Genomic DNA, 26,602 nt, shown 5'->3' with positions numbered 1-26,602 from the left:
TCAACCTCAACACTGTCTCCATCTGTCTCTGATGTAAAGTGACGGAGGTTAAAGGAAAAGTTGAAAGTTCAACTTTTGGGGTTTTGTTAATCATCTGTTTAAAATAACAGCATGATGCAGATGTTTTAAAGCCCTTTTTGATGGAAAGACAGTCACTGCACTTCAGATGTTCAACGGTCATATTTGTCTTTCTAACTCTTTGATTCATCTAGGAAGAAATTTCAGATACAGTAACACTTTAAGGATTTTTCTGAGCCACTGTAGCAATGACAAAGGGTCGACTCAACAAGATTTTAATTTTTTTTTAAAGCTGCTGACCCTTTTGTTATTTTTAATAGTGAAATGAGGATAGTGTTCAGCATCCGAACACCCACTGAGCTGTCAGTTTAAAGAAATATTTAAATCACAACCAACACTGATGTTGAAACTCCGGTAAATGAAGGTCGAACATATATTTAATTAATAAAATGATTCAAAAAATCATAAAAAGAGACATTTATTCTACTATTGTTTTTTAATCTTTGGCATTGGTGACTCGAACCAAGATATTTGGTTCAAGTTGAAGGCAAAAGGGTCATTTTTTTTGTTGTTACCATGGACGCATTCTCACATCTTGATTAAAGGCACAGTTCACCCAAAAATCTTTCCCCCTCTGGCCTGTAGTACCATTTATCCATCTGAGTTAGAGTTGCCAGGTTTTCCAGATATCCACTGAAGACACATCTGCTTTCTCTTAAATATGGTGGAAGTACATGTGACTCACCTTGTGGTGCTGAAAAACATTTGAAAAACTCAGCAGCAATATCTCTTTTTAGAAATCACTCGTGGTTACTCAAGAAGGGGGAAAAAAAATCCTTGTTTGGGCATTTTAACGTAGGAACTATTTTATTTTCTATCGTCTTCACAAAAAAAGCTTACAGCTAATCAACATTACAGCTCAGGAAACAAGAATCCCATCAAAGTTTACATCTGTCACAAGTGTGTGCGTCTTGTCCCAGGCACATGCTGACACACCTGTCAGGTGACTAAAACTGTGCAAATGATCTATGCACATGAATATTTTCTAATTCCTACAAAAGATACAAAAATTTTGTATATTTGTTTACTTTGTTTAAAATGTTTATTTACACAAAGACAATTTTAAATAAAAGAATCAAAAGTACAAAAGTCTGCTGAGTCTGATCATTTAATTTGCATATAAAACCAGCATGTGTCACAATACTCCACGTCCTACACCAGTATTGTAAAAACACAACGCAGCTGGGGTCTCCGTCAAAGGGAGCTTGTAAAAAGATTCTTTATATTTCATGTTTACCTCCCAGAACAACTGTAAACTGACTCCAGCCATAATCACTGTTAGTTTAGAAAAGCCACGTCTGGTTGTGATGGATTATTTAGGGCACATTTCATGTTATAAAGGCAATCTTTAAAAAAAAAATCATCATCAACTTCTCTAAACAGCATCTTGTAATGCGCTTCACCTGCTGGATGTAGTTAAAGATGTTTTCCAGTTTGCTGAAAACATCCAAAATTCCTTTACAGTCCATGTTTAGACTGTAACTCACCAAGTTCCTCTAATATCGACTAAACAAAGCTAAACAGGAAGCACTCACATGAAACCTCAGCTGATTTTTTTTTTTTTTTAACCACAATTTCACTCGTTTATTTCGGTCATGTCAAAGGATCGTGCTAACATTTCTGCCATGTGGACTTGTAACCAGAATAAATGGGTGCAAAGTGCTTCCTGTTTATGTTTGCTGGTTGACATTAATGATTCTGGTTTAGCACCACAGACGAGTACACTGGGAAAGCACGTCCTCTTCAGACATGGAATTAGATTCCCAGCTAATCACACACTAGTCTTTAGACTTCTTCTTCTTCCTCTTCAGAGGAGGAGGAGCCTCCTCATCAGTACATGTTTTGTCCTTTTTGCACTTTTTCCTTTTCTTCACTGTTGACTCTGTGACGTCTGATTCCTCCAGTCCTGTGTGATTTGATTGGCTAGACTCCTTACAGTCACTGTCATTTTCCTTTAGGCGTTTAGAGGATTTCTTCTTCTTCTTCTTGCCCTCGTCAGCATGCATCTCAGCAGTCACCTCCTCGCTCTCTGCAGCCGGTGAATGCGTCTCTTCGACTCCATTCTCCTCCACTTTGTTCTTCTTTTTATGCTTCTTCTTCTTCTTGTGCGAATCGTCTGCCTCACAGTTTTCTACGTGAATCAAATCCTCATCAGTTCTTTCCTCGGGATCAGCGCTCTTCTTTTTCTTCTTCTTTTTCTTTTTAGGTTGAACATCTGTTGTGGGAGTTTCACACACTTCATCACTACTCATCTCATTCATTTTCATCTTTTTTCTGCTTGCCATCATCTCCTCCTGCGTCTCTAAATGGGAGGCTGGAGGAGGAGCACTTGCTGGTTGGTTCTTAATTCCATACTTGGCCATGAACTCGGCCTCCTGCTGCTCTAGCCTGGCTAACTTGGCGCTCATGGTCAAGCCGTGCCTGGCTCCCCTAAAATAACAGAAGCACAGAAAACTGGGTTATGCTCTTTTAAAGTTCTTTGATGTTTTTCCATGTTGAATTCTACAAATCTTATCATCTTACTTGTGAGCTGTGCGTCCTCCACAAACCTTCATAAGATCAGTGTCAGAAAGCCTGCAGAGAGTCAGAGAGAAACCTCACGATGTAACGCATCAGATAAAAGGTCCGAATACAATTCCAAGTTTCAGTTGCTGATGAGATCAGATGTTGTGAATGTTTGTCTTACTTGGTGGTGCTGGAGAGATCCATCCTCTGGTCATCCTCCTCATCTGAGCTGCTGCTGTCATCTGAGCTGGAGGCCTTCGGCTCTGGCTGCTCCTGACCAGACAGCAGTGTGGCAGACTGAAAGAAGAGCCAGGCGTTTGTTGGTGTGAATAAAATAAACTACATTTAAAAACACAAAAAGCGTCCATGTCATGCACAAAAATGCCGTAATGTCCCACTGTAAGGCCCGCTATAGACTTCTGTGGGGAAACTTTGCAGATGTGAACTACATAAATGGCCGACGTCGTTGACACTGTTTATGCTTTTGCTGTTACTGTGTGGTCGTGTCCCCGTGTTTTATAAGCAGTGCCAGCGGGTTCCTGCTCTTTGTTGTGGTGTTGTGCTTCATACGCCTTTTTCAGGGTCAAATTCAAGCACTTTTTAAGCACCTCAGTAAGACCATGTGAAAATTAAAACAAATCATCTTAGGTGAACTTAAACACCTTTGCTCCCCTTTTGTTAAGACATAAAAAAATGCACCGCACAAAAATACTGCAAAAGGAAACGGTCACCTTATATACATAGTGTATAAACTCAAAATGCACATTTCACTTAAAAATTAAGATGTGAAAATGTGAACAAATCAACTTGTTAGAGATATTCTTCTCCTGTTGAAAAAAAATAGGAGACAGATGTTTGTTTGTTGTTTGTTTGTTTTTTAAGTTAATTAATTTGGGGAGCACAGCATTGTTTTTGTAGCCACTTCTCTCGGTTTCAAAATTGGCGATTTTGATTTTCATGAACGAGACGCTCTCATGACTCATCGAGTAACGCCAGTGACCAGCAATGAGTGGCATGCAGTCTGATGACTGAACTGCAGTAAGTACAACAAGAACGAACATGCAGCTGAAAGACACGCAAACAATTACCTTGACAAAGCATCCATACAGCTTATCTTTAGCCAGTGTCGCTTTCCTCGGCTTTTTATTGGAGATCATCCCATCCTCTTCTTCTGCAGTCTTCTTCAGCTTAATCCCATTCTGCATCAGAAAACCAGGAAACACGTTAACGCTGTGTAAGTGAACAAACCAGCTGCTTCCACTCGGAGCCTGAATGGAACTGATGTGAATGTTAAACTGAGTCTGGGCCTTGTTGCAGCTTCCATCAACTCCTCAGAGGTGGTGCTCTGAAACGGCAAACTGCTCCTAAAATCCTGAAAATATTCTCACACTGAGCAGCCAAAGCAAAAAAACAGCTGCACTCAGGTGGATGAGCTAATCTGGAATCTTGTTCCCCGTCATGAAACACACTTAAAAAAAAAGAAAGAAAAAAAAAGAGCGACCTACTTGATCAGACTCCACCTGCAGGCTGGAGGAGGCTTTATTGAAGACATGATCCCACCAGTGGAAGGTGAACTGCTCCCCTTCTTTATGGCCAACCTTGCAGAAGAAATGTAAATGGCACTCTCAGGTTAAACCTGTTTTAGAGTCAACACAAGCGTCTGCTGCAAAAAAAACAAACAGCACTTACTCCTCCTTTGTCACACTTCACTTTCACCTTGATGGCCTCTGATATGCCGTTTTCAGATCGTCCCAGTCCTTTACCTGAGGAGAGAAAGCGCTGATCAGACTCCTGCACCTGAGCTCGAACCCTCACGAGCGCTGCTTTAATGTCTGAATGAAGAAGTTCAAAGTATGTTACCGTGCTCCCAGCCGTGGCGAAGGAGCTGCTGCTCCGCAAACTTCAAGCCACGACTTTTCTCTTGAACGACTTCTGCCATCTGCACACAGACAGTTAAATATAAGCGAACCCATTCAATTCTGAAAAGTACATTTCTTTTTTTGTATTTCTGGACATTTGATAAATAAAAACAATGTTACACCTGAGTAACTTAAACCCTTAAAACAGTTAAGTATGCAGAGAAAACCTAGCGTGTGTTCTTAGTACAAAGTGTGATGTTCTTTTACATGTAACTTGTCTAGTTGATTTCCTGCTGGGCTGAGATCATGGCTGTATGCTTGGATGCTCTTAGCACAGCATCCATGGTGTGACGCTGCAGGACTTGCTAATCAGTGTCCCTCTCCCACACTTCCTATCAGAAATAATATGTAATGTCTACCTTCTTTTCCTCACGTGGTGTAAGACAAATCACCCAGGGTAGCAGACAGGAGAGGTGGAGGAGAGATGGAGAGAATAAATTAAGATTTTCAGCTAATGGTTGAAAAATAAATGGCACCCAGGGAGCAGGTCAGTCACAAACACACATCTGTGCATTCGATCACTTAAGATCAATTTCAGTAAGTTTGTGCAAAAATCTCTGATACTTTTCTTTGATGTCTGAATAATAAAAATAATGACTTGAAAATCCGCTTAAGGATAAGCAGAAGCGAATGGATGGATGGACTTGAAAATCCAAGCTCGCTCTGTGCTTCCTGTGTCGTTCTGTATGTCTGCGCCTGGCCTCGCGGCCTGTATGAGTTTTTACAGGGTCCTGTCTACTGTTCTTTCTGTACAACAGTTGCAGTGTTATGAATATACAGACCCATCTATCTCCCTAAAACCTAAAGGAGACCAGTCCTCTATTATTCTCCTTCAGCTCTGACTACTCCACCGTCCCTCATAAAGACCAGCAGCATTTAGTCGAGTCTGATTGCGCTTTTTGTCCACAGTAAACATTTTCTTATTGCTTTTGTTAGTCAGTTCTTGTTTTCATTCGTAGAATTTACTTCATTAGTGATAACTTTCAAAATAGCTGCGATTTTTCATTTCCTATTAATTACACTGATTATCTGTGTTTTTGGAGACTTGGTGTATTGACGTACAGTGGCTTGCAAAAGTATTCGGCCCCCTTGAACTTTTCCACATTTTGTCACATTACAGCCACAAACATGAATCAATTTTATTGGAATTCCACGTGAAAGACCAATACAAAGTGGTGTACACGTGAGAAGTGGAACGAAAATCATACATGATTCCAAACATTTTTTACAAATAAATAACTGAAAAGTGGGGTGTGCGTAATTATTCAGCCCCCTGAGTCAATACTTTGTAGAACCACCTTTTGCTGCAATTACAGCTGCCAGTCTTTTAGGGTATGTCTCTACCAGCTTTGCACATCTACAGACTGAAATCCTTGCCCATTCTTCTTTGCAAAACAGCTCCAGCTCAGTCAGATTAGATGGACAGCGTTTGTGAACAGCAGTTTTCAGATCTTGCCACAGATTCTCGATTGGATTTAGACACCAGACAGGTCAGGGATAAAGTTATTGAGAAATTTAAAGCAGGCTTAGGCTACAAAAAGATTTCCCAAGCCTTGAACATCCCACGGAGCACTGTTCAAGCGATCATTCAGAAATGGAAGGAGTATGGCACAACTGTAAACCTACCAAGACAAGGCCGTCCACCTAAACTCACAGGCCGAACAAGGAGAGCGCTGATCAGAAATGCAGCCAAGAGGCCCATGGTGACTCTGGACGAGTTGCAGAGATCTACAGCTCAGGTGGGGGAATCTGTCCATAGGACAACTATTAGTCGTGCACTGCACAAAGTTGGCCTTTATGGAAGAGTGGCAAGAAGAAAGCCATTGTTAACAGAAAACCATAAGAAGTCCCATTTGCAGTTTGCCACAAGCCATGTGGGGGACACAGCAAACATGTGGAAGAAGGTGCTCTGGTCAGATGAGACCAAACTGGAACTTTTTGGCCAAAATACAAAACGCTATGTGTGGCGGAAAACTAACACTGCACATCACTCTGAACACACCATCCCCACTGTCAAATATGGTGGTGGCAGCATCATGCTCTGGGGGTGCTTCTCTTCAGCAGGGACAGTGAAGCTGGTCAGAGCTGATGGGAAGACGGATGGAGCCAAATACAGGGCAATCTTGGAAGAAAACCTCTTGGAGCCTGCAAAAGACTTGAGCCTGGGGCGGAGGTTCACCTTCCAGCAGGACAACGACCCTAAACATAAAGCCAGGGCAACAATGGAATGGTTTAAAACAAAACATCCATGTGTTAGAATGGCCCAGTCAAAGTCCAGATCTAAATCCAATCCAGAATCTGTGGCAAGATCTGAAAACTGCTGTTCACAAACGCTGTCCATCTAATCTGACTGAGCTGGAGCTGTTTTGCAAAGAAGAATGGGCAAGAATTTCAGTCTCTAGATGTGCAAAGCTGGTAGAGACATACCCTAAAAGACTGGCAGCTGTAATTGCAGCAAAAGGTGGTTCTACAAAGTATTGACTCAGGGGGCTGAATAATTACGCACACCCCACTTTTCAGTCATTTATTTGTAAAAAATGTTTGGAATCATGTATGATTTTCGTTCCACTTCTCACATGTACACCACTTTGTATTGGTCTTTCACGTGGAATTCCAATAAAATTGATTAATGTTTGTGGCTGTAATGTGACAAAATGTGGAAAAGTTCAAGGGGGCCGAATACTTTTGCAAGCCACTGTATTTGATGGAGAGCAGCTTGAGTCAACTCCGGTTTGAAACGTGCAACAGAAATAAAAGTCACGTGACTTTGTGTTTCTGACTGTTAATCTAAAGACTTTTCATTTTTTTTTTATACACCCAATATATTTTAAAGGAATCGTTTTAGCCAAAATATTGAGACATGTCGCGCACGGTTAGCCTATAAAATCAGTCAGCTTCTCTTATAACCTGCCGTGTAACTGCAGAGCTGTTTAAAGCAGATCTCAGGACCTGAGCAGGTTTAAAAGTGAAGTCAAAACTAGTGAATTTGCGCATTTCCTGCGATGCTAACTGAACCGGCTTCGCTCTTTAAATCTGGACTGGACGAGTTGATGCTAACAGCTAGCGTTAAACACTTCGATGTTCACGGCCGTTTCTTACCAATGTTTCACGAACCTTCACCGATACAACAGAAATAAGAAGTCCACAAACCTCTGTTTGACTTTTTTGTTTCAGTCGAACTGTTTCACTGAAAAACGTGACGACTGGAACCGTGCAGGAGCATCAGCGTGTAAACATGCGGTGCCAGCAGACCGCTGACATGACACCGGAAACACGTCACGGAAAGGAGGCGGTCACCCCCCCCCCCCCCCAATAACTTTATTAACATGTGCATAAATTAAAGGAACCAAAACAAACAAACAAAAACCCAGTAATTGCTGTATTCACATCTGTTATATTACAGCACACAGCAGAGACACAGATAATAAATGATACATAAAAAATCAAACAAAAAATAGTTATAGTCTAATGTCTCTGTCACCCCCAAATTTCATTAATCTTCTGTCCTCGATGTTCTTATGTATTCATGGCCATTTTGTCCCCTAAACATGTTGTTACACAGTTACTGTTTGAATGTACTTGTTATCAACAAAGTTTTGAAAAATGACAGCCATGTATTTTAAATCAGAGTACCAAACTGGGCAGTTCACTGATGAAAATGAAAAGATTATCCAAATTAATAAATTCATAGATAAATAAAACCAGTTCAATGAGGAAGTTCAGAAAACGCCATAATAGCAGCATTTCATACATGGAAAAATAACATCAAACGATCCACATGGAAGTACAAATGTAACCATTTATTACAAAATTAAATCAGTTCAGTGCTTCTAGGATTTTAGGCTTAATTTACCTGTTGTATTCTATGTGTGTGTGTGTGTGTGTGTGTGTGTGTGTGTGTGTGTGTGTGGCCTTTCAAACAACGTCATGCAGGGTTGATGTTTTTTTAATGACTGACTCTGTGTCAGTAGATGGCAGCATTACATACCAGAAAGAATAAGAAAACAATCAATTATTAAACCTGGGGTGGTGCAAATGTGTTCTCTTACTGACATCAAAAATGAGCCATATTTTAAAAATTGGTATTAATACAGATGTTTTTCCAGGTTTATTCCTGCACACAGAGGAAAATCTGACAAATGGCTGCACTCCTTTCTGATGAATACGTTTTTTAAAGAAGAATTAACAATTCAAGATCTCCCTATATGAGATTACCTTGTCAAAATACCCCAAACCATGCACTGTGCATTTACTATATTACTGATAATAATTTCAAATAGTCCTTTTCTCTCTGGAAGGACTCAAAATTCCAAATAAAGATTTTATTTTTTTACTCTAGACAGTGCTTTTGGCCTCTCTCTACATACAAACAGATCAACACTGACTATCTAGATATCATATTTCAATCAGCAGCTGAAACTTCACCATAAAACTAACAGAGATCGTCAGCTGCAGTTGCTAGTAGCATGTTTTCAGGATGAAGAAACCAAATTGACTCGAATGTTGGAAATGATGTTTGGTGGGTGTAACAGGCAGTTACGCCCAGGATTGCTTCACATCAGCAGATGTTTGCATTCCTCAGATACCTTTTCTGACCTTACCGGGGAAAGCTAAAAGCGACGTTTAAATGATGTCGGCCATCCCTCAGTGTCCACTCTGTGGGACTGCAGGAAACAATTTTATTTAGCCTTTGCACTGGTTTCCTCACAGTGAGGATGTTTGTTCCAACAGGCCTCCATCCATGAGCTGTTTATCTGTGTCAGCACCCGGCAGGAGGGAAACAGCCATCCTGAACACTCTGGTTATCAGCTGGCCTACTGTTTGGAGAGCAGGAGGCTATTACACAGCTGTCTGTGAGAGACTGGTGCAGACTGGTGAAGAAAGAGAAGATATATGACTAAAAGTCTGTGGGCAGTAGCTCTGGTAGTTGACTGGGAGCAAACCCCTGCAGACAGCGATGTGACAAGTGTGGAGTGAATCTGACTGAGAATCATATGAGTCAAGCCCTGCTGGCCATTAGAAAGAGTTCAGGATTAAAACACCTGAAGCCTTTTTAGAGTACTGTGTTTGTGTTTGTTTGTGATGGTATTGCTTATGCAGAAAGATACACAAAGATTCTCCAAAAATCAGCAGCAAAGTGAAAGAGCACAGAGACGATTGATAGTTGATAGTTCTAGTGAAGGAGAGCATGCAGAGGGTTGGTGTGACGGGCAGGATGTCAGGGATTGGGTGAAATCTGCTGCGGTGACCCCCAAAAGACAGAAGTCAAAAATAGAAGAAAAAGGAAGGAGAGAATTCAACTCAGCATTTATTGTTTGACTCCAAGCTAAAGAGACTTACTTTTGAATCTGTTTTATACTTTTTAATGCTTTTTACATGTTTACATATTTATTTGCAAATGTATCTATTTTGTACATATTTATGTATTAACATATTTGTGCAGATTGTAACTTTACACTGTAAGTATAAATTGTTTCTGTGTTCACTGTACTACATGTTCAACACATAAAAGAAACAAATCTGTTTATAATTGTTCAGGTGGTTTCTTTTTCGTCACATGTAACCATTAACTGTGGTTATATGATGCGTACACAGGAATTTATTAACCATCAAATACTGCAGAAGGAATTGATCAGTCACACAGTATTTATAGAGGATGGATCTGAAAAGTGAAGCCAGTCCTGATGACTAGATTTATTACACTGAAAATCTTATTTATGTTATTTACAAAACACATTGGCAAATGTGTAATTTCTTTCATATACAATTCTAGAGACTTGCACATACAGCTAAAGGGTTTGTGAATGTGGTTATCTCACAGCAGACAGAAACTCCTAGTCTGATTCTTTTCAAAATGCAAAACAAACAAAGCAGTGACTTCTTGGACTTTCAGTTTCAGTTTATTCACAGGCAGACAGGGATACTGAAGAATATGCCATATGAATGAGTAAATGTCACACACTGCCTGTTCATCATGTTTTGCATTGATGCGCAGAGTCTAAGATCGGCTTTGTAGCATGTTGTTTACATGCTGTACCACTAGGGGGCAGTGTGACAAACAACCTTGCCTGTGCTGTAGTTGGTCATTCAGTCAGCTGTGGAGAAGAGCAAACTGTAAACTGAAGGTTAAAACAATGAGGTGTGTCCACTGCAGCCACTGTCAGTGCTTTTCATGCTGTCAGTCTGACATCTCCATCATCAGCATCCTCAGTCTAATTTATACATAATCCATCCTCTGCACATCTGGAAAGCTATCAACTTTATATTAATTATAAAACAAAGACTCTTTTTTTTCTTTTACAATAGTTGCCAACATTTTGGAGAGCTAGATTTATTACATCGAAAATCTTATTTATGTTATTTACATAACATATTGGTCAATGTGTAATTATACGTACATATACAATTCTAGAGACTTCCACGTACAGCTAAAGGGTTTGTGAAGGTGGTTATCTCACAGCAGACAGAAACTCCTAGTCTGATTCTCTTCAAAATGCAAAACAAACAAAGCAGTGACTTCTTGGACTTTCAGTTTCACAGGCAGACAGGGATGCTGAAGAATATGCCATATGAATGAGTAAATGTGACAAACTGCCTGGTTTCTGTTTCTAGGCTCTTTTGTCCGATCACACCAAGTGTTAGAGATAGCTTTTAACACTTCATACTGTCATCTAACTATGGTGACTTCTCGGGAACCATAAAACTGACATGGCAGCATCATAAGATAAGATAAGATAAGATGACCTTTATTAGTCCCACACGTGGGAAATTTGTTTTGTCACAGCAGGAAGTGGACAGTGCAAAAGTTATGAAGCAAAAATTAGAATAAAATTAAATAAGAATAAATACAGTACACAACTGTACAGAATAGAATAAAATAAAATACTATATACAGTGGAATAAAATAGAATAAAATATACAATAAGATAAAAATAGAATACAAATGCTATATACAACTCAGTAAAAATACAACGATGCCAGAAAAGATTATTGCACATTAGTGTTATTGCACATGTGTGAATGTGTGTGTTGATCAGTTGGAGTCTTTGTTGTGCAGTCTGACAGCAGTGGGGAGGAAAGACCTGCGAAATCTCTCCGTCCCACACCGTGGGTGCCGCAGTCTCCCACTGAAGGAGCTGCTCAGTGCTGTCACAGTCTCATGCATGGGGTGGGAGATGTTGTCCAACAGGGATGACAGCTTAGCCACCATTCTCCTGTCACTCACAACCTCCACTGGGTCCAGAGGGCATCCTAGAACAGAGCTGGCCCTTTGGATCAGCCTGTTCAGTCTCTTCCTGTCCCCAGCAGAGATGCTGCCGCCCCAGCAGACCACACCATAAAAGATGGCTGAGGCCACCACAGAGTCATAGAAGGTCTTCAGGAGTGGGCCCTCCACTCCAAACGACCTGAGTCTCCGCAGCAGGTACAGTCTGCTCTGCCCTTTCCTGTAGAGGGCGTCTGAGTTATGAGTCCAGTCCAGTTTTCTGTTCAGATGAACACCAAGGTACCTGTAGCTGTCCACAGCCTCAATGTCCATACCTTGGATGTTCAGTGGTTGCAGTGGAGGATGTTTGTGCCTGCGGAAGTCTACCACCAGCTCCTTGGTTTTACTGGCATTGATCTGGAGGTAGTTCAGCTGGCACCAGTCCACAAAGTCCTGAGTCAGTCCTCTGTACTCCTTGTCGTCCCCATCAGTGATGAGGCCGACTATAGCAGAGTCATCAGAGAACTTCTGCAGGAAGCACTGGGTGGAGTTGTGGGAGAAGTCTGCAGTGTAGATGGTGAAGAGGAACGGAGCCAGAACCGTTCCCTGTGGGGCCCCCGTACTGCAGACGACCCTGTCCGACACACAGCCCTGAGTCCTCACATACTGTGGTCGGTCGGTGAGGTAGTCCAAAATCCAGGTAGTGAGGTGATGGTCCACTCCAGAGTTCTCCAGCTTGTCCTTCAGAACCGAGGGAAGAATAGTGTTGAAGGCACTGGAGAAATCAAAGAACATGATTCTCACAGTGCTCCCAGCGGTCTCCAGGTGAGCGAGGGAGCGGGTGGTTCATGCTGGGTTCATGGGTGGTTCATCATCTGTATACAGTCTATGCGTGAAAAGCAAAAAACGGCTAATGATCATTTCTATTGTGTGTTTCTGAACAATGAGAAAATCTCGGAGCAGATTTCGTGAAGAATTGCCACTTGCCCCCGGAGGTTAGATCAGCAGACTCAGCTCCTTCATGGATCAATTCACATATTTTAGGCTATTTCTGGATTTTTGTCATCAGTCATATACCAACTTCATAAAACCCCTGCCCCCGACTTTCCAAGATTCAGCCTGTGATGTTAATTTTGTTTCCACGTTTTCACTATCTTTGCTGCCTGCTGAAACTCTTCTGATTACAACAACGATCTATCTGAGCTGTACTTTCCACCTGCACACTCACGCTAAACTTACGCTTTTTTTCCAGGTATTATCCCTCTGGAGCACTTATTCCTGAAAATTTCCAAAACACACACACTTACACATCAAGGTCTGGAGGCCCACCGAAGGCAAAAACAACTCCCAGTCTCCCTCCAGACCTCCCCCCTCTCTCTCTCCTAAACCTCCTCTCTGCTCTATCCCTCCTTCTCTTCCCTCCTCCTCTCTCGGTCCCCTCGCTGTCACAGTTTTTCCACTTTCCTTGGCTCCACTTTACGACCCTCCCTCGTTTGGAAGAAACTGCTCTCGTTATTTTTTCTCTCTCTCACTTGTGAATGTTTATCCGGCTTGAAGATTTTTCTAAGTGTATGGGCTCTCTAAATCAAACGCCGTTTTTCTTCACAGTTTCGTCCTCGGAAGTCGCTTTTTGGGTGAAATATTTCAGCTGCAGAGAGTCTGCGTGTTCCTGGATGCCAAGGTGAGTAAAAAGCTGTCAGCGAGATGTAAAAAAAAAAAAAAAAAACTAAACTAAACAAATATAATTTATTGCTTATTGATCTGTCAATGAATCCGCTTTTGTTTAATTGCTTACTCGCACACGTAGCGTGTAGGCATGTGCTGTTATTGGCAGTAGCGCAGCATGCATGCACCCCAGATGGTGAAAACGTCAGTTAATCTCATGAAATACAAAAGTACAAATTAAATATGATTCATTCAGTTAAATGCCGATTATAGATCACTGCAATAATATAAGAATATGCAGTATAATATTCGTGGAGTTTTACTTTTGGTACTTCATTTTCAGACTGGTCGTGTTTTCATTTATTCATGTTTCTGAAAGTGTCTTTACATTTCTTTGAATACTTCGGCTGCCACTGCTTTCATCAGATAATGTGCATCAATATTCAATAAAATCTCCCGTAAATATGCAAATGACCACTTTCATACTGCTACATTACAACATAATACACATTTGAACATTATTAGTGAGCTTGTCCTCTAAATGAGATTTCACGTTTGTATGTCCTGAATGTATTTTGTATGTTGAATCATAATCACCAACAGTAAAGTCGTCTGTTGGGTACCATGAAGATGTTGCAGCTGAATTATGTGGTTGCTGTCTTCTGTTTTAAATATAATATCTGGAAACGTGATGCCAGATTAACAGATTCACGAGACGATGAAGCAGCTCAAAATGAGGTCGTTTTTGACAGAAAATGTAAGTTTTTGTGTTTTTGGCAGATTTGAAATCACATTTTGATGTTTTTGTCTTCATTCATGTGAAATGCATCGTGTACACTGAGCTTTGGAAAAGAGGTCACTAACAAAGAAAGCATACACTCCCTATTCTGGAACAATCTACTCAAACTTATGATTGATTATTAGACATAAAATACCTTTGAAGGTCCACATTTGTTGGTCAATATTTGTAACACAAGATGAAATATGAAAAGGCAGCCTGTGTTTAACCAGATATATAAAGAAAAACTTGGATTTTAAGGTCTAACTGTGTATTTAAGTTGAATGAAAAGCATTTAATTGATCCTGACGAGTCCCATTCTGTATCTTTATTGTAAACCAGTGATTGCTGTAACCTCAGACTGTTAAGGTTCTGGGTTCAAACCCCAGGAAATCTCAGGAAGACTTGAACCCAGAACTGGATGGCTTTTTGTGTGTCCAAAAACATCAATATTAAATGTTGAGACAGATGAAGCTTTGAGTGGATGATAAGATTCGAAAATCTCTATACAAATGCCAGAACAATTAAATTAATTGATAGTCAGTACTGCACCTTTTGTAAGGTCTGACTGGTAGAGAAGAAAAGTTGCAAACCACCAGGATACAAACAGGTTACAACAACATGCTACCTGAAAATAAAAGATAAAATTAGGGAGTTTATTGTCTAAAAGTATGTATTTATAAGTTTGTTCATCAGAAAATATTATTCTTGACCTACATACAAACTGTTAATTCAGTTCAATTCAAGTTTACTTATACAGCGCCAAATCACAACAACAGTCATCTCAAGATGCTTTATATTGTAAGGTAGACCCTACAATAATACATACAGAGAAAAACCCAACAATCATATGACCCCCTATGAGCAAACACTTTGGTGACAGTGGGAAGGAAAAACTCCCTTTTAACAGGGAGAAACCTCCAGCAGTCATGTCACATAACATCTGTCACATATCAGTCATACTTTTTTCTTTTTTAATTAAAGCACTTGTTTAAATGAACTCCTGGCGTTGTGTCACCGCTTCATGCACTTGCACACTTTTCCTCCCGGGTGTGTTTTTTTTTCTTGGCATCTCTGCCTCTGCTTTGAAAACTTTTCCAACTACTATCAAGAGACAGCGTGACTCAAAAAAGCTCTGCTCGTCTGGCATGTTTCCTCCATCAATTCATCGCAAAGGAAGTTGCTGGGAGTAGTTCTGCTCTTTTCTCATCTTCCTCTGTTCTGTTTGATCTTCATTAAGTCGTTCAGATTTAATCCCTGTTCTGGAGCACCTCTGGGTCACAGAGGAGCCGTGATTCAAGCCAGTGAAACGTGGCGGCAAGGTGGCTGCAGCCAGTAGTGCTGCGTGTGTGTACAGCGCACACATCCTGATGTGATGGTGTGTGAGTCAGCGTTCGTGTCCAGTTAGTGAAGTTAATCAGATGAGGCAGATGGAGTGTTTTCTCTGCAGATGTGAGAGGGTGCAGTGGATTGTTTCTCTCTTTTTTGGGGCATGTGTGAAGTCAGTAACACAATAATGGATGTTTATAGCACTCTGATATGAAAGAGTGCGTTGATTAAAAGCAGTTTGATTAGACTGAAAAGGAGAGAGTGCAGCACATTTCGGGAGGGCGGGAGACGAGGGGGTCACTAGCTGAGCCACTGGATTAAAGAGAAACCAGTGTAGAAACGTGGCTTGATGACAAATTGACATGTTTATAGTTTAGAGCTTTGAAATGTTGAACTCCTGCACATGCATGTGCACTGTTTTGGAAACAAAATGCACGTTTCTTTTCCTCTGTGGAGATGTAAAATCACCGTAAATCACCACAAATCCAGCAGTTATTGTCTGTGACTTGTGAATGAAAAGGTTTTTGATTAAGGGGCCCTGACATCTTTCGACTCATAAACATCTGCATGGAAGGCGAGATATGATTAACTATCAGAGTAAATCTCAGCCACCTGGTCTGGACTCCTGACCTCACATCTGCTCTGGCAACTGAAACACCTCAGGAAGTCTCTGACTGCAGACTGAACTTTGTGTGTCTACAAATATTCCTAAAAGCTCATTTTTAAAGCTCATATTTAATCAATAAGTTATATTCTGCCTGTTAAAAACTAACTGAAATGGGGCGTCTTTGTTTTCCGTCAGTGCCCTCATATGGAATCCTCATTGGTTGACAGAGTGTCTGCCCTCTTGCAGACTGTTTCAGCTATCAGTGGCATAATAGTGACCCATTTTTTCTCTCTGGTCAACCAACAAAAATCGCCTCCAGTCTGACAGCTGGAGATCCGGCTGACTGAACATCTGTTTGTCCAGGAGAGGACTTGATTTCAGGCAGGCTATTGGATTTGTTTTGGTTAGAGATGACACTGGCTAGAGACACAAAGAGATGAAGTGAAACTAGAGAAAAAAAAGGGCTCAGTTTAAGTTACTGGATCCCCCGGTGCTTGGGCTTTTCTAAAATTTATTGTGCGACCACATGGGGCAGCCAGAGTGTCTGCACATTGTCTTTTGAAAGTCACTCCTTTTCTTGACAAAGTCATCCCTGATGGCCACACACCACAATGTAACATCACAGTCTGAAGGCTTTGTTTGCATTATCCATCGAAGCACTGCTGTCATATAGAGTTACGTGCACGCTCGCAGATTAGTCTTTTGCACACTGATGCTCGGAGCCGCGCTGGCGCCATCTTCAATTAGGAGTTATGCCCTGACTTTACCTGGGCTTATATGAAATATATATCAACATCACACAACATAACACAACATTTACTGCAGATATTTGTAGGTGTGACTCTTTACACTGGGTGTAGCGGACTCATGAGGTGATTTAATAATATCGTAATGGCTCTCACTGTGATGTACGCCTTAAGCAGAAACCTCTGTGGCTGCGAAAAAAAGAAAGTGCTACAAACTAGTTCCTCCTCTAGAGTCTGGCTCCATAAGTGAGTCAGTCCTCGTAAACTTCCATTGCCCAACTTTACAGTAGAAATAATATGTCTGCAGACTGGTGCAATGTTGTGTTTGCGCATATTAGAAAACTCTAAGCAGTGGGCTGCTCACTTTATTCTTTAGTCCACTGATAACACTTTGATTACTTTCCATATCTGCAAGTCTTCTTGGGTCAAAGGGATGTAAACGTGACGTTGAGATTTCGTGTGTCTGCCTGTTGTCTTTGACTGGTCTGCTGAGATTTCAGATTACAATACAACAAATACACTTGTGCCTACTGTGCTATCTCCAGCTGTCTGTAACAGATAATCAAGGCTTAAGTCTGCATTTCACTAGCAAAACTTAGTCTCTAATTTCATAAAGGCAGATGTCAAAGTGAAGGTTTGAAATGGGTGACATCATGACCATCAGAACATTGGAAGTAATGAACTTAACTGTGGATCTGTTAGGCTTAATAAATAATGCCAGTGTAGGAACAGCGATGGGTGCTGTGTTGGTGCAAACCACCAATAATGGGAAATTTTAGTGTCAGGATGTTTTTCTTCCTGGATGATGACCAGGACCAGTTTCTGTGGTCAGACGTGGTTGAAAATAGCTTCTTCAGAACAGATTTGTTCTGAATTTTGAAACTTTCAAACTAAAGAAGTTTTCTTCTAATTCATTATTGATTAACTGAATTCTTTTTTTCATGTCTTGCTGAGTAATTTCCATTATGCCTCACATTTTCATTTTAGCCAATAACAAACTGGGAAGTCAATTCATTATAACATTATTTTAATACTACATTTTTCACTCAAGCAGTTCCAGAGATTGAGGTTAAATATGTTCAAATAAATCATTAAAAGCACCGTCTATGATTATGTTAAATAACTATTCTACTCATGCTCTCCCTTTTACATGCTGGCGACAGAGTCTTCCCTATTAAAGTTCAGAAGATGTAAAAAGTGGCCTGTATGAACTTTAAAAAGTTATTTTTGATGTAAAAATAGTCGTCAGGAAAACGACAAAGAGCAAAGGGAATTCAAAAGAAGGTGACGCTGGTTGAATATTCCTACCACAGGCTTATATAAGGCTTTCAACCCCATGTGCTTTGCAGCCGTGCAAATAATTTGGAGCAGATTGGAGCGCGGCCCTCCAGCTCAGGGGGTTTGGGTCGCTCGCTCTGCTCTGGCACTGGAACAGCTTCATTGGGCCTCGGCTCAAATAACCAATTATAAAAAGTAGAGGTCGAGGGGTTTGGAGCTGGAAATGAAGGAGGAGCCAGCGGCGGGTTGATGGAGTAACCACAGACTACTTGTACTGTGGTGAGGGTCTTTCCTGAAGTTGCTTATGTCGGTGGTTGTTCTGGGTGGTGGGTGGAGCAGCCGTGGAGACATTGTTCATTAAGATTTCGTGGGCTTTCGCTGGTGTCTGTGTCTTTGCAGGACGGCTGGAACCAAGTGAAATTTGAGATGTAGAATTAGAAGAAATATAGTACCAAGTTCACAGCCCAGGAGGCTTCTCGCTCTTTGTCTCCACCACTGTGATGAAAATGAGGTTATGTTTTTGTTATTGTTTGCTTTCATAGCCACTGAAATCAGCCGTGCGGATGGCAGACAATGTTTATTTTGTCAGCCATAAGACAAAATATGACTTAACCATGCAAGATGAGAGGTTTGCATGTGAAAAACAAATGGCCTTTATGTCATGCTTGGCACCACGTGGACATGAACTGCTAGAACTGTTTTTCTTGAGTTCAAACCCAGATCCACTCCACCAGCTGTGTTAAGCTGGAGTCGTCCATCTTGCGCTTTATGAGAGACGTATTTTCTTCTTTTTTTCTACTTTGTTTTTTTCAGGCCACTTCTGAAATACAAACCTAGGCCCCAAAATAGACAAGATGACAGATTATCACTATTTGTCAGCATACCCATTATTCAAAACAACACAAGCTCTGTGTGGAAAAAAAGAGTTCTTTGTGGGGGGAAAAGGACACTCAGAAGCCAAGTGGCGCTTGCTGTTGGAAAATGTGAGAGCAGCAGGTCTGATAACACCTTTCAAGGATTCTCTTTTATGTGTCTCACTTTTTTCTAACCCCAATTTATTTTGTTTACATGCCAGAGGAAGCAAACATAGAGATGCAGCCCTGGATGTACATTCAAGATGTTTCCTATCTGCTTCCTATTGTTTGTCCCAGTTTTCATTCCTGTGGTGCTCTGCCATAATGAGTGAAGACAGAGCAGAGGCAGAGTGGACCTGTGGGGCTTGAAAATGAGTTTTTCTTTTGCCCTGTGCATGAAAATCTAAAAGCTGGAGAGCTGAAGTTATTAGCTGCAGACAGATGATAATGAACCAGAGATTTGTAGTCAGTTAAAAAGTAATAAGAAAAGCATGCTATCTTCAAAGACATAATAATCAGTAAAGTGCTGATAAGATACTCAGCGGTAGCTTTTGAGTTTGCAGTGTGTTAACCACAAAATTGCTCTCTTGGCTTGCTCGTTAATTGGTAAATAGTTGAAACTAATTTCCAGCAGTAGTTGAAAAGCCTGGAGAATCCTCACTGTGTTGGAAAAAAAAATCCTCAGTGACTCACAGACAACCTGCTGTGTTTCCTGCTGCTTCTGTTTGCCTCTGGGCATCCCGAAAAAGAAAAAGTGTTAACAGTTTCCCCTCGACTTGGTTTCCTCCAGTCGTGAACATCATCACAAGATGACAGGCTCCTGCACCCTCTCTCCCTCCTGCCATCCTCAGTGTTTGCCCTCCCACGGTGTTGTTTGCCCAGGATGTCCTGTGCGGTGGCTTGACTCTGGCTCTTGTCTCTTCTTTGCTCCCCGTCTTCCTGCTGTGTTAGACAGATATGAGTGTGTCATTGCAAGAAGCCCCAAGAGACAAATGTGTTGCACAATGCAGATGACCATGCCAGGGCTTTCAATTAACTACAGCACATTCTGCAGAGCCCTCTTTCATCTTTCGTTAGCCGCGAGGCAGCCAAACAAAGTGAATTAATGGCACCACCTGTGGGGGCTGAAACAGTTTCAGTCTAGCGACACTGCTGGGAAAGCACGGAGAAACAGACTAAGTAAAGGAACATCTTGGAGAGTTCACCTTCAGGGTAGCACACGTGGCTCAAGTTTTTCAGTGAAGAAAATAAGGCTCGAACTTCCAGATGCTTGCAGAATGAGGCCCATCTGGAGAGAGGGAGCTTTGGGGCTATATGTGAAAAAATGGCTCTAAAGTGATCACTTTAATAAGTTACAGGTTTCCACCTAGTCCTCCAAAAAGGCAGCACACCATGTGCCAGTGGTAGGACTGTAAATCACGCTCTTAACTTTTAGGAATTTACTGTCCCAAGCTGGACTTCCTGAAAATACAGATAGAGAAGCAAAGCCAGAAGAGATAATGACTAAAAACAACTCTGGTGAACTGTACCTGTCCTGGCCTGCTGCTGCTGCTGCTGCTGCTGCTGCGTGTATTAATATTGGTCCAGGACCTTAGTGTTATCTGGGTACCATAGATACGTCGGACCACATTGTGAATCCATTGAGATGCACATCTGTCCTCCAGGATGCAGCTCCCACTCCCCTCGCGTGATGGCTCTACCACCCTTCACACACAGGTTTGTTTGTTTGGTAAATAACTGATTCACAGCTGGGCGTACAAGTGCCTCAGTAATCACACAGGAGAAAAAAGAACTGAGTGGACCTTAACAGTTTTGAAAAGTTGACATTTATCTAAAAAGATAGCCACTAGACCAATGTATTTATTTATTTATAAAGTATTTAAATACATTATAACACTGCAAAGTCGAAAAATTGCCAAAAATTGTGCATACCAGATAAACAAAGCTTTAAAACTGGTCTTGCTCTTAGATTCAAGATTCAAGAAGTTTATTGTCATACACACCGCAAAACACGAGTGGTTACGCAGAGCAATGAAATTCTTCCTTTACGAGAATTTAAAGTGCAAGTAGTTATGCAACACTGTCACAACGGTAATATATACAGAATATGCAATATTAAAATTGTTTATATTGTATGACGTTTTATAATGTATATAAATGTACAAAACTGCAAATTTACGGGTCAAGGTCAGGTCAACAGTATGAATGGACGGATTGTTAGCTAAACATATTGGATATAAAATCTCCAGTCAAAATGATAAATATAATGCTGCAAATTGTTAGCTGAAGTATGAATAAACAACTGATACTGCTAGTTCAAGATGTCAGATAAACAAAAAGAAAATGATGATAAAAATTGTTAATAAAAGCTTAAAAATTATTATCTAGAAGTTCTGCGGCTAGGAGGTAAAATTAACAGATAAAGGCATGGATGAAGAAATTAGATTTTGGATTTAGCAAATATAGCTAAACTAACTAGGTAAAATGATTAATTAAAAGAAGTTTATTAGCTAAAAGTACAGCCAGCAGTTAAAATTTGGATGAACAAACAGTTTCCAAAATTTACTGGATAAAAAGTGAAACTTTCAAGCCAAAAATAATAACATATTATAACTGATAAATGAACAAAGTACAGATTTTGTTTTAAATGATTGTAAATGGACACATTTGAAATGTGGCGTAGATAAAAAAAAAAACCTCCCTTTGAGGAGTATGTGGTGAACCTTGAAAGCACCAAGTTAAGTCTTATTTCAGGTCAGTCCTTGGAACAAATAGCAGAGAAAAACATCAACAACAACAACAGAAACAGATAGCCACTAGAGCTCAAATCGTTTCCAGCTTGTAGCAGCTGCAAAGAGAAAAAAGCTGCCATCCACTCACATTAGATGTGTTGTCTTAATCAAAACCAGATGTGGCATGGTTAAAATCTGTTACTGTAAATGGCTCGCTGTTTCATTCTGCAGTGACTCAAAGACTTGCATAAAAGCTGCTGCATGGGAACGTTATCCACAGTATGAAATATGTTGTTCTTAAATCTACTGTCACAGTGAGGATCAGGCTTCCCATGATGTTACTCAGACGCCACAGACATTCAGAGGGATCAGTATAATGTTGTTGGTCACCAGACCCCCCAAGAAGGCCACATTTTACCCGAAATAATAAAAAACAAAAGACTTGTCACAACTGCTTTTATACAGCGGGTCCTGATCTGTATTATCGAGAGCCTTAAAATAATTGTATAATTTTGAAACTTGTTCAGCTTCTGTGTTTGTAGCTGTTGTGGAGATTGATCGCCAAACGAGCTCGGCCACCACGAGGGCGAAGACCACAAGCCGTAAGCAATCTTCACGCTCTTCAGCCAAAACAAAAGACATAATGGAAAAAAGAGAAAGCTCGTGTCCCTGGGTGCATTGAGATACATGGAAGCAGGCCAGGTGTGTGCGTGCACATCTGTGTTTATGACGGTGTTGAATGGTGAGTTTTGTGCTGACTTGGCATTTTGTGGTTCAGAGTTTTCCGTTAGTGGCTGCGGTGTGATCGTCCGTTTCCCCTTGTAAGAAACTACAAGTCAAACAAGTGATTGGAGAATTGCATGCCAGCGATACATCAGCAGTCAGTAAAACAGACTGAGATTGAGTTTGCGTCTCTCACCGCACTTGATAAACATCCAGATGTGCACAATGCAAAGACTACAGCTATTATAAAAGAGTCTCGTGTTACAGCCATTATGAAAGCATGTCAATATTTGATGTGCTAGTAAAATATTTGCTAACACCAGCCTCAAGAAATGTTGAGGCTGGTGTTATGAAGCTATTTGTCTTACCCCAAATAAGCATGCCAGAACAAACAGCATGCTAATTCCACTCACAGCACTTTAAGACTTCCTTGTCTTCTAATGCACGGGCACCAGCAGACTACTCAGACCTGATAACTAAAGTTATCCCTGCATGGTCTGACTACATTGTGCAGAGCTTCTTATCATGTCAGGAATGTTTGGCTTTTTTGGTGTTTAAATTCTCCAAGAGTGTTTGGGGGGTGAATCAAATCATTGTGTGTTTGTCAGGTATAAAACTTAGTACCACCCTGTACTAATCCCAGCTCTGGAGATACTGCTACAGCTGTCTTTTTGTTCTTTATTCAGTTTTTTTTTTTGTTTTCAGGGCATTTTTTGGCTTGTTTGATTTCTTGTTAGTTTGTAAGTCTGGACAGGGAGTCTGTGATAAAGATTAGTTGACTTATTGTGGAGGACAGTTCGGCAACGACTCTGGTGTCCTCTGTGCTCTTAGTATTTCTTCAGAGCTTTGAGGTATTTTGGGGATTTTGGTGTGTTTTATCCTCCTGAATCATTCTCCACTAACATGCATGTCTCTGAGGAAGTCTCTGTTTCTCACTGAATAATTCATCTTTCTTCTGATTGTGTAATCATTTCTAAGATACCAGATCTTGTGTTGTTGGATCTAATCTTCACAAACCCTCAGTCTAGCACTTCTCTGACTCTGGGAAAGCAGAATGGCAGTCAGACGTCTAACATTTTATTTAACACATTTTTTGATTCCCACTATGACTCGGTTCGTTGCTCAGCAGTGTTTGTTTGGAAGCTGAGGAACAGCTTCTTTTTGTTTTATTATGATGTTTTGAACAAATGACTTAATATGATCACAATCTTCGTCTTGGTCAGTTTTACATGTCAGAACTTATTGTGTTTTGAAATGTTTCTAAACCTCCTAAAACACCCAAAGATTTCTTTAAAAAAAATTAAATGTCATCTCAGAGTCTTGGAGTCTGCTGTTAATAGATTAAATGAATAAAGAGGACTCAGAACTTCTCTAAACAGCTGGTTGCTAGTTTTCAGCAGATGATATTTAAAACATGAGTAAAAAGGTCATTTGTTTGGGACTGTTTTTGTAGGGCTAAAGACAAACTGTACTTTTGTAATGGAACAGGATGTTATACCAAATACAGAGTCAAATTAAAGTACAGTCTCTGATGAAGGGAGCATGCCGCCTAGTACAACAGTGTGGCTCAGTTTGTAGTAGTTTTTGGACAACAGGGGGTTTCATAGACTTTGGTTACACATTTAGTAGTAATATTAGCTCATGGTTGGTTTTGGATGTTTTTACATTACAGTAAGAAAATTATTTAACATTATCAAATGGATCCTTGTCAGATACATTAAAAACACTACTTGATGTTTGTACTGATAGGGAGAAATGAATTTAAACAGTACTGTAATGGAACCACACAAAATTAATTAAGAAGACATCCAGCATATTGTCCAGCAGTGACAAAGATCAACACAAGTCCAAATAAGCGTTAGAGAGAGGCCTAAACAAGTGATCGTGCACACATTCAATAGTTGCTTGTTTGTCTGTTTAATCCAATTAGAGACGTTATTCTCTGATAAAGGAGCTACTCAGAGACATCACTAACAACGAGAGTTGGTGAACTCTCTAAGACTTCCCTTGAGGCTTTCTTTGTTTTCATTGGCTCATCCAAAAATTTCAAAGGCGCTCGACCCTGTGCCTTGTTCTATATATACGGCGCGCTAATAAAAATGAATCAAAAGTGTTGGTTGTATTTTCATGATGGGAAGATCAGCTAAAGACACAGCAGCTGTGTTTCCCACAACTTTCTGACCCTGAACGAAGAGGACAGAACATTTGTTTGAGGCAATAAATAAGTGAAAAGAAACATCTTAAGATTAAAGAAATCAAATTTCATGGTGGAGAAACAACAATGGAGCAGAGCCTCTGATGTTTAAAGAAAATTAGGACCAAAACATCAGAGGATAGCGTGATTAAATGTTATTGAGATCCTGGGGGCAGTGTGAAGTGTCAGGGAGGTGTCACTGCAAATCAGATTAAATTCTACGTAATAACCGGGGCGATCGTGGCTCAAGAGTTGGCAGTTCGTCTTGTAATTGGAAGGTTCGAGCCCCGGCTCGGACAGTCTCAGTCGTTGTGTCCTTGGGCAAGACACTTCACCTACTGGTGATGGCCAGAGGGGCCGATGGCGCGATATGGCAGCCTCGCTTCTGTCAGTCTGCCCCAGGGCAGCTGTGGCTACAACTGTAGCTTGCCTCCACCAGTGTGTGAATGTGAGAGTGAATGAATAGTGGAATTGTAAAGCGCTTTCAGGTTTCTCGAAAAGTGCTATATAAATGCAGGCCTCTATTATTATTAACCTTTGCAGTGTGGTGACTGTATATGGTAGAGAATGAACACCCGCAAAGATGGGAACCCCCTTTGAAGTAGAAAAAATCAATGGTTGTTGCTGATTCTGTTGAGGTTTTTTTAATTTGGGGAACAACTGTGAGCGCTGCCCAGGGTTTGAGAGCTTTACAAGGGGATTGTACAGGTTGCCTGGTGGGAGGCAACCTGTCTACAAACAATCACACTCTGACTCAGACTGGTTGCAGTCACTCTCTTAGAGAAAGTTTTCTTTTTTTTTCTTTTTTCTTTTTTTTTTTTTTTCTTTTTTTTTTAAACCTGTCCCGTTTGGTTCTTTTGCCATCAGAATTGTTGTCTAAAGGCGAAGAAAGATGCCCAACGGATTTACTTTACCAAATGGACCATCCCAGCCTTGCCGTAATGGTCCATTTGATTTACCTTTTATTGTTTATTTTATTTTATTTTATTTTATTTTTTTTACTTGCTAGATACGGGACAGGGGAAAAGAAAAGGGAGAAAGAAAGAGGGGGGAAAAAACAAAACAAAACAAAACAAAAAAAACAGCGGAGAAGAGGGACGGGGATAAAGGGCAAAAAACAAAAACCAACAAAATAAGCAGACAAAAAATACATATATCGATCACCTGGATCACCTGTTGAGAAAGAAAAAAGAAAACAAGCAGAAGAAAACGAGAGTAATAGAATAAACAACATCACAATGATATATGGGAATATAACACTAAATACTTAATATTAAACATTATTGTGCAGCACGTAAGATCGACAGCGCACAGTGTGCTTTGAGGTAGGAGCCAAAAAGGGTGTAGTTTGTGTGTGTGATCACCTGTGTGTACACCTGTGAGCATGAGCGCGCTTGTATTTAAAAGGTTCCTTAATGTAATGATCTGCTAGAGGGTGTGGGGGGGCCACAGTCCCATCCTCCAGGGCATGAAGCAGGTATGGAGGAGATCAAAACTCCAGACATCCAGAGGCCCCCAGAACACAAGAGACCAAGGAAGACCAACAGAGGGCCAGCCGCGCCACTGTCCCAGAAAGAGCTGAGGAGAGTCCCAGATGAGGGATCACTCAGCAGCCGCGGAGCAGAAGCCGGGGGGGTTGCAGTGACGTGCCCGTGAGCTCCGCCGGCAGCCAGCTGTGCCTGAGTGACCGAGCCCCAGGCCGAGAGGCCGAGGGCACCCCACCCCCGAAGTGGCCCGAGCGAGCCCCAGGTTCCAGGCCCGGATAAGCAGCCACCAAGGAGTGAGCCGGTGTGTACCCGGACGCCCACCCCCGGACACAAAGAACCACCAACGCATCGATGTCTGAGGGCGTCTGCCACCGGCAGGGGAAGTGGTGGGGGGAGATAGGCCTCCAAACCTTGGAGGGCCTGAGATGTCCCCAGAGAGGTGGCGTCTGATACCCAACCTGACATATAGACACAGACATACAGGCACACTCAAATACAAACAT

General features: G+C 41.0%; 2 protein-coding genes across 3 annotated transcripts in view; one reads left to right on the top strand and one right to left on the bottom strand.

Moving 5' to 3' along the window:
* Positions 1-43: 43 nt before the first annotated feature.
* gpatch4 (G patch domain containing 4) lies at positions 44-7,767 on the bottom strand. Of its 2 annotated transcripts, none has more exons than XM_063486075.1 (8): positions 7,653-7,767; positions 4,444-4,522; positions 4,273-4,346; positions 4,089-4,181; positions 3,672-3,782; positions 2,765-2,880; positions 2,602-2,652; positions 44-2,508 (listed from the first exon to the last, which is right to left on the bottom strand). In XM_063486075.1, exons 2-8 carry the CDS (start codon positions 4,520-4,522, stop codon positions 1,857-1,859), a joined length of 1,176 nt encoding a protein of 391 aa, XP_063342145.1. In that variant the 5' UTR covers positions 7,653-7,767; the 3' UTR covers positions 44-1,856. The 2 variants fall into 2 exon arrangements, with proteins under 2 accessions (XP_063342145.1, XP_063342146.1); XM_063486076.1 differs by lacking the exon at positions 7,653-7,767 and adding an exon at positions 4,862-5,523.
* A 5,438-nt stretch (positions 7,768-13,205) lies between these two features.
* pear1 (platelet endothelial aggregation receptor 1) overlaps positions 13,206-26,602 on the top strand; it is a 64,258-nt gene continuing 50,861 nt past the window's right edge. Inside the window, exon 1 of the mRNA XM_063486939.1 lies at positions 13,206-13,387. Coding sequence (XP_063343009.1) covers positions 13,245-13,387 — 143 coding nt within the window. The 5' untranslated portion in view covers positions 13,206-13,244. The remainder of the gene's footprint in view (positions 13,388-26,602) is intronic.

This window comes from Pelmatolapia mariae, linkage group LG10_11 (genome assembly GCF_036321145.2).
Source record: "Pelmatolapia mariae isolate MD_Pm_ZW linkage group LG10_11, Pm_UMD_F_2, whole genome shotgun sequence".
NCBI classification, from domain to species: Eukaryota; Metazoa; Chordata; class Actinopteri; order Cichliformes; family Cichlidae; genus Pelmatolapia; species Pelmatolapia mariae.
The sequence above is the reverse complement of the archived record's forward strand: the minus strand, read 5'-3'. Positions and strand labels throughout refer to the sequence as shown.

Coding starts and splice junctions, on each gene's coding strand:
- gpatch4 (XM_063486075.1), bottom strand. CDS start 4,522: ATGGCAGAAGTCGTTCAAGAGAAAAGTCGTGGCTTGAAGTTTGCGGAG. Junction 4,347..4,443: donor TCGCCACGGCTGGGAGCACG/GTAACATACTTT, acceptor TTCTCTCCTCAG/GTAAAGGACTGGGACGATCT. Junction 3,783..4,088: donor TGCAGGTGGAGTCTGATCAA/GTAGGTCGCTCT, acceptor TTTCTGATGCAG/AATGGGATTAAGCTGAAGAA.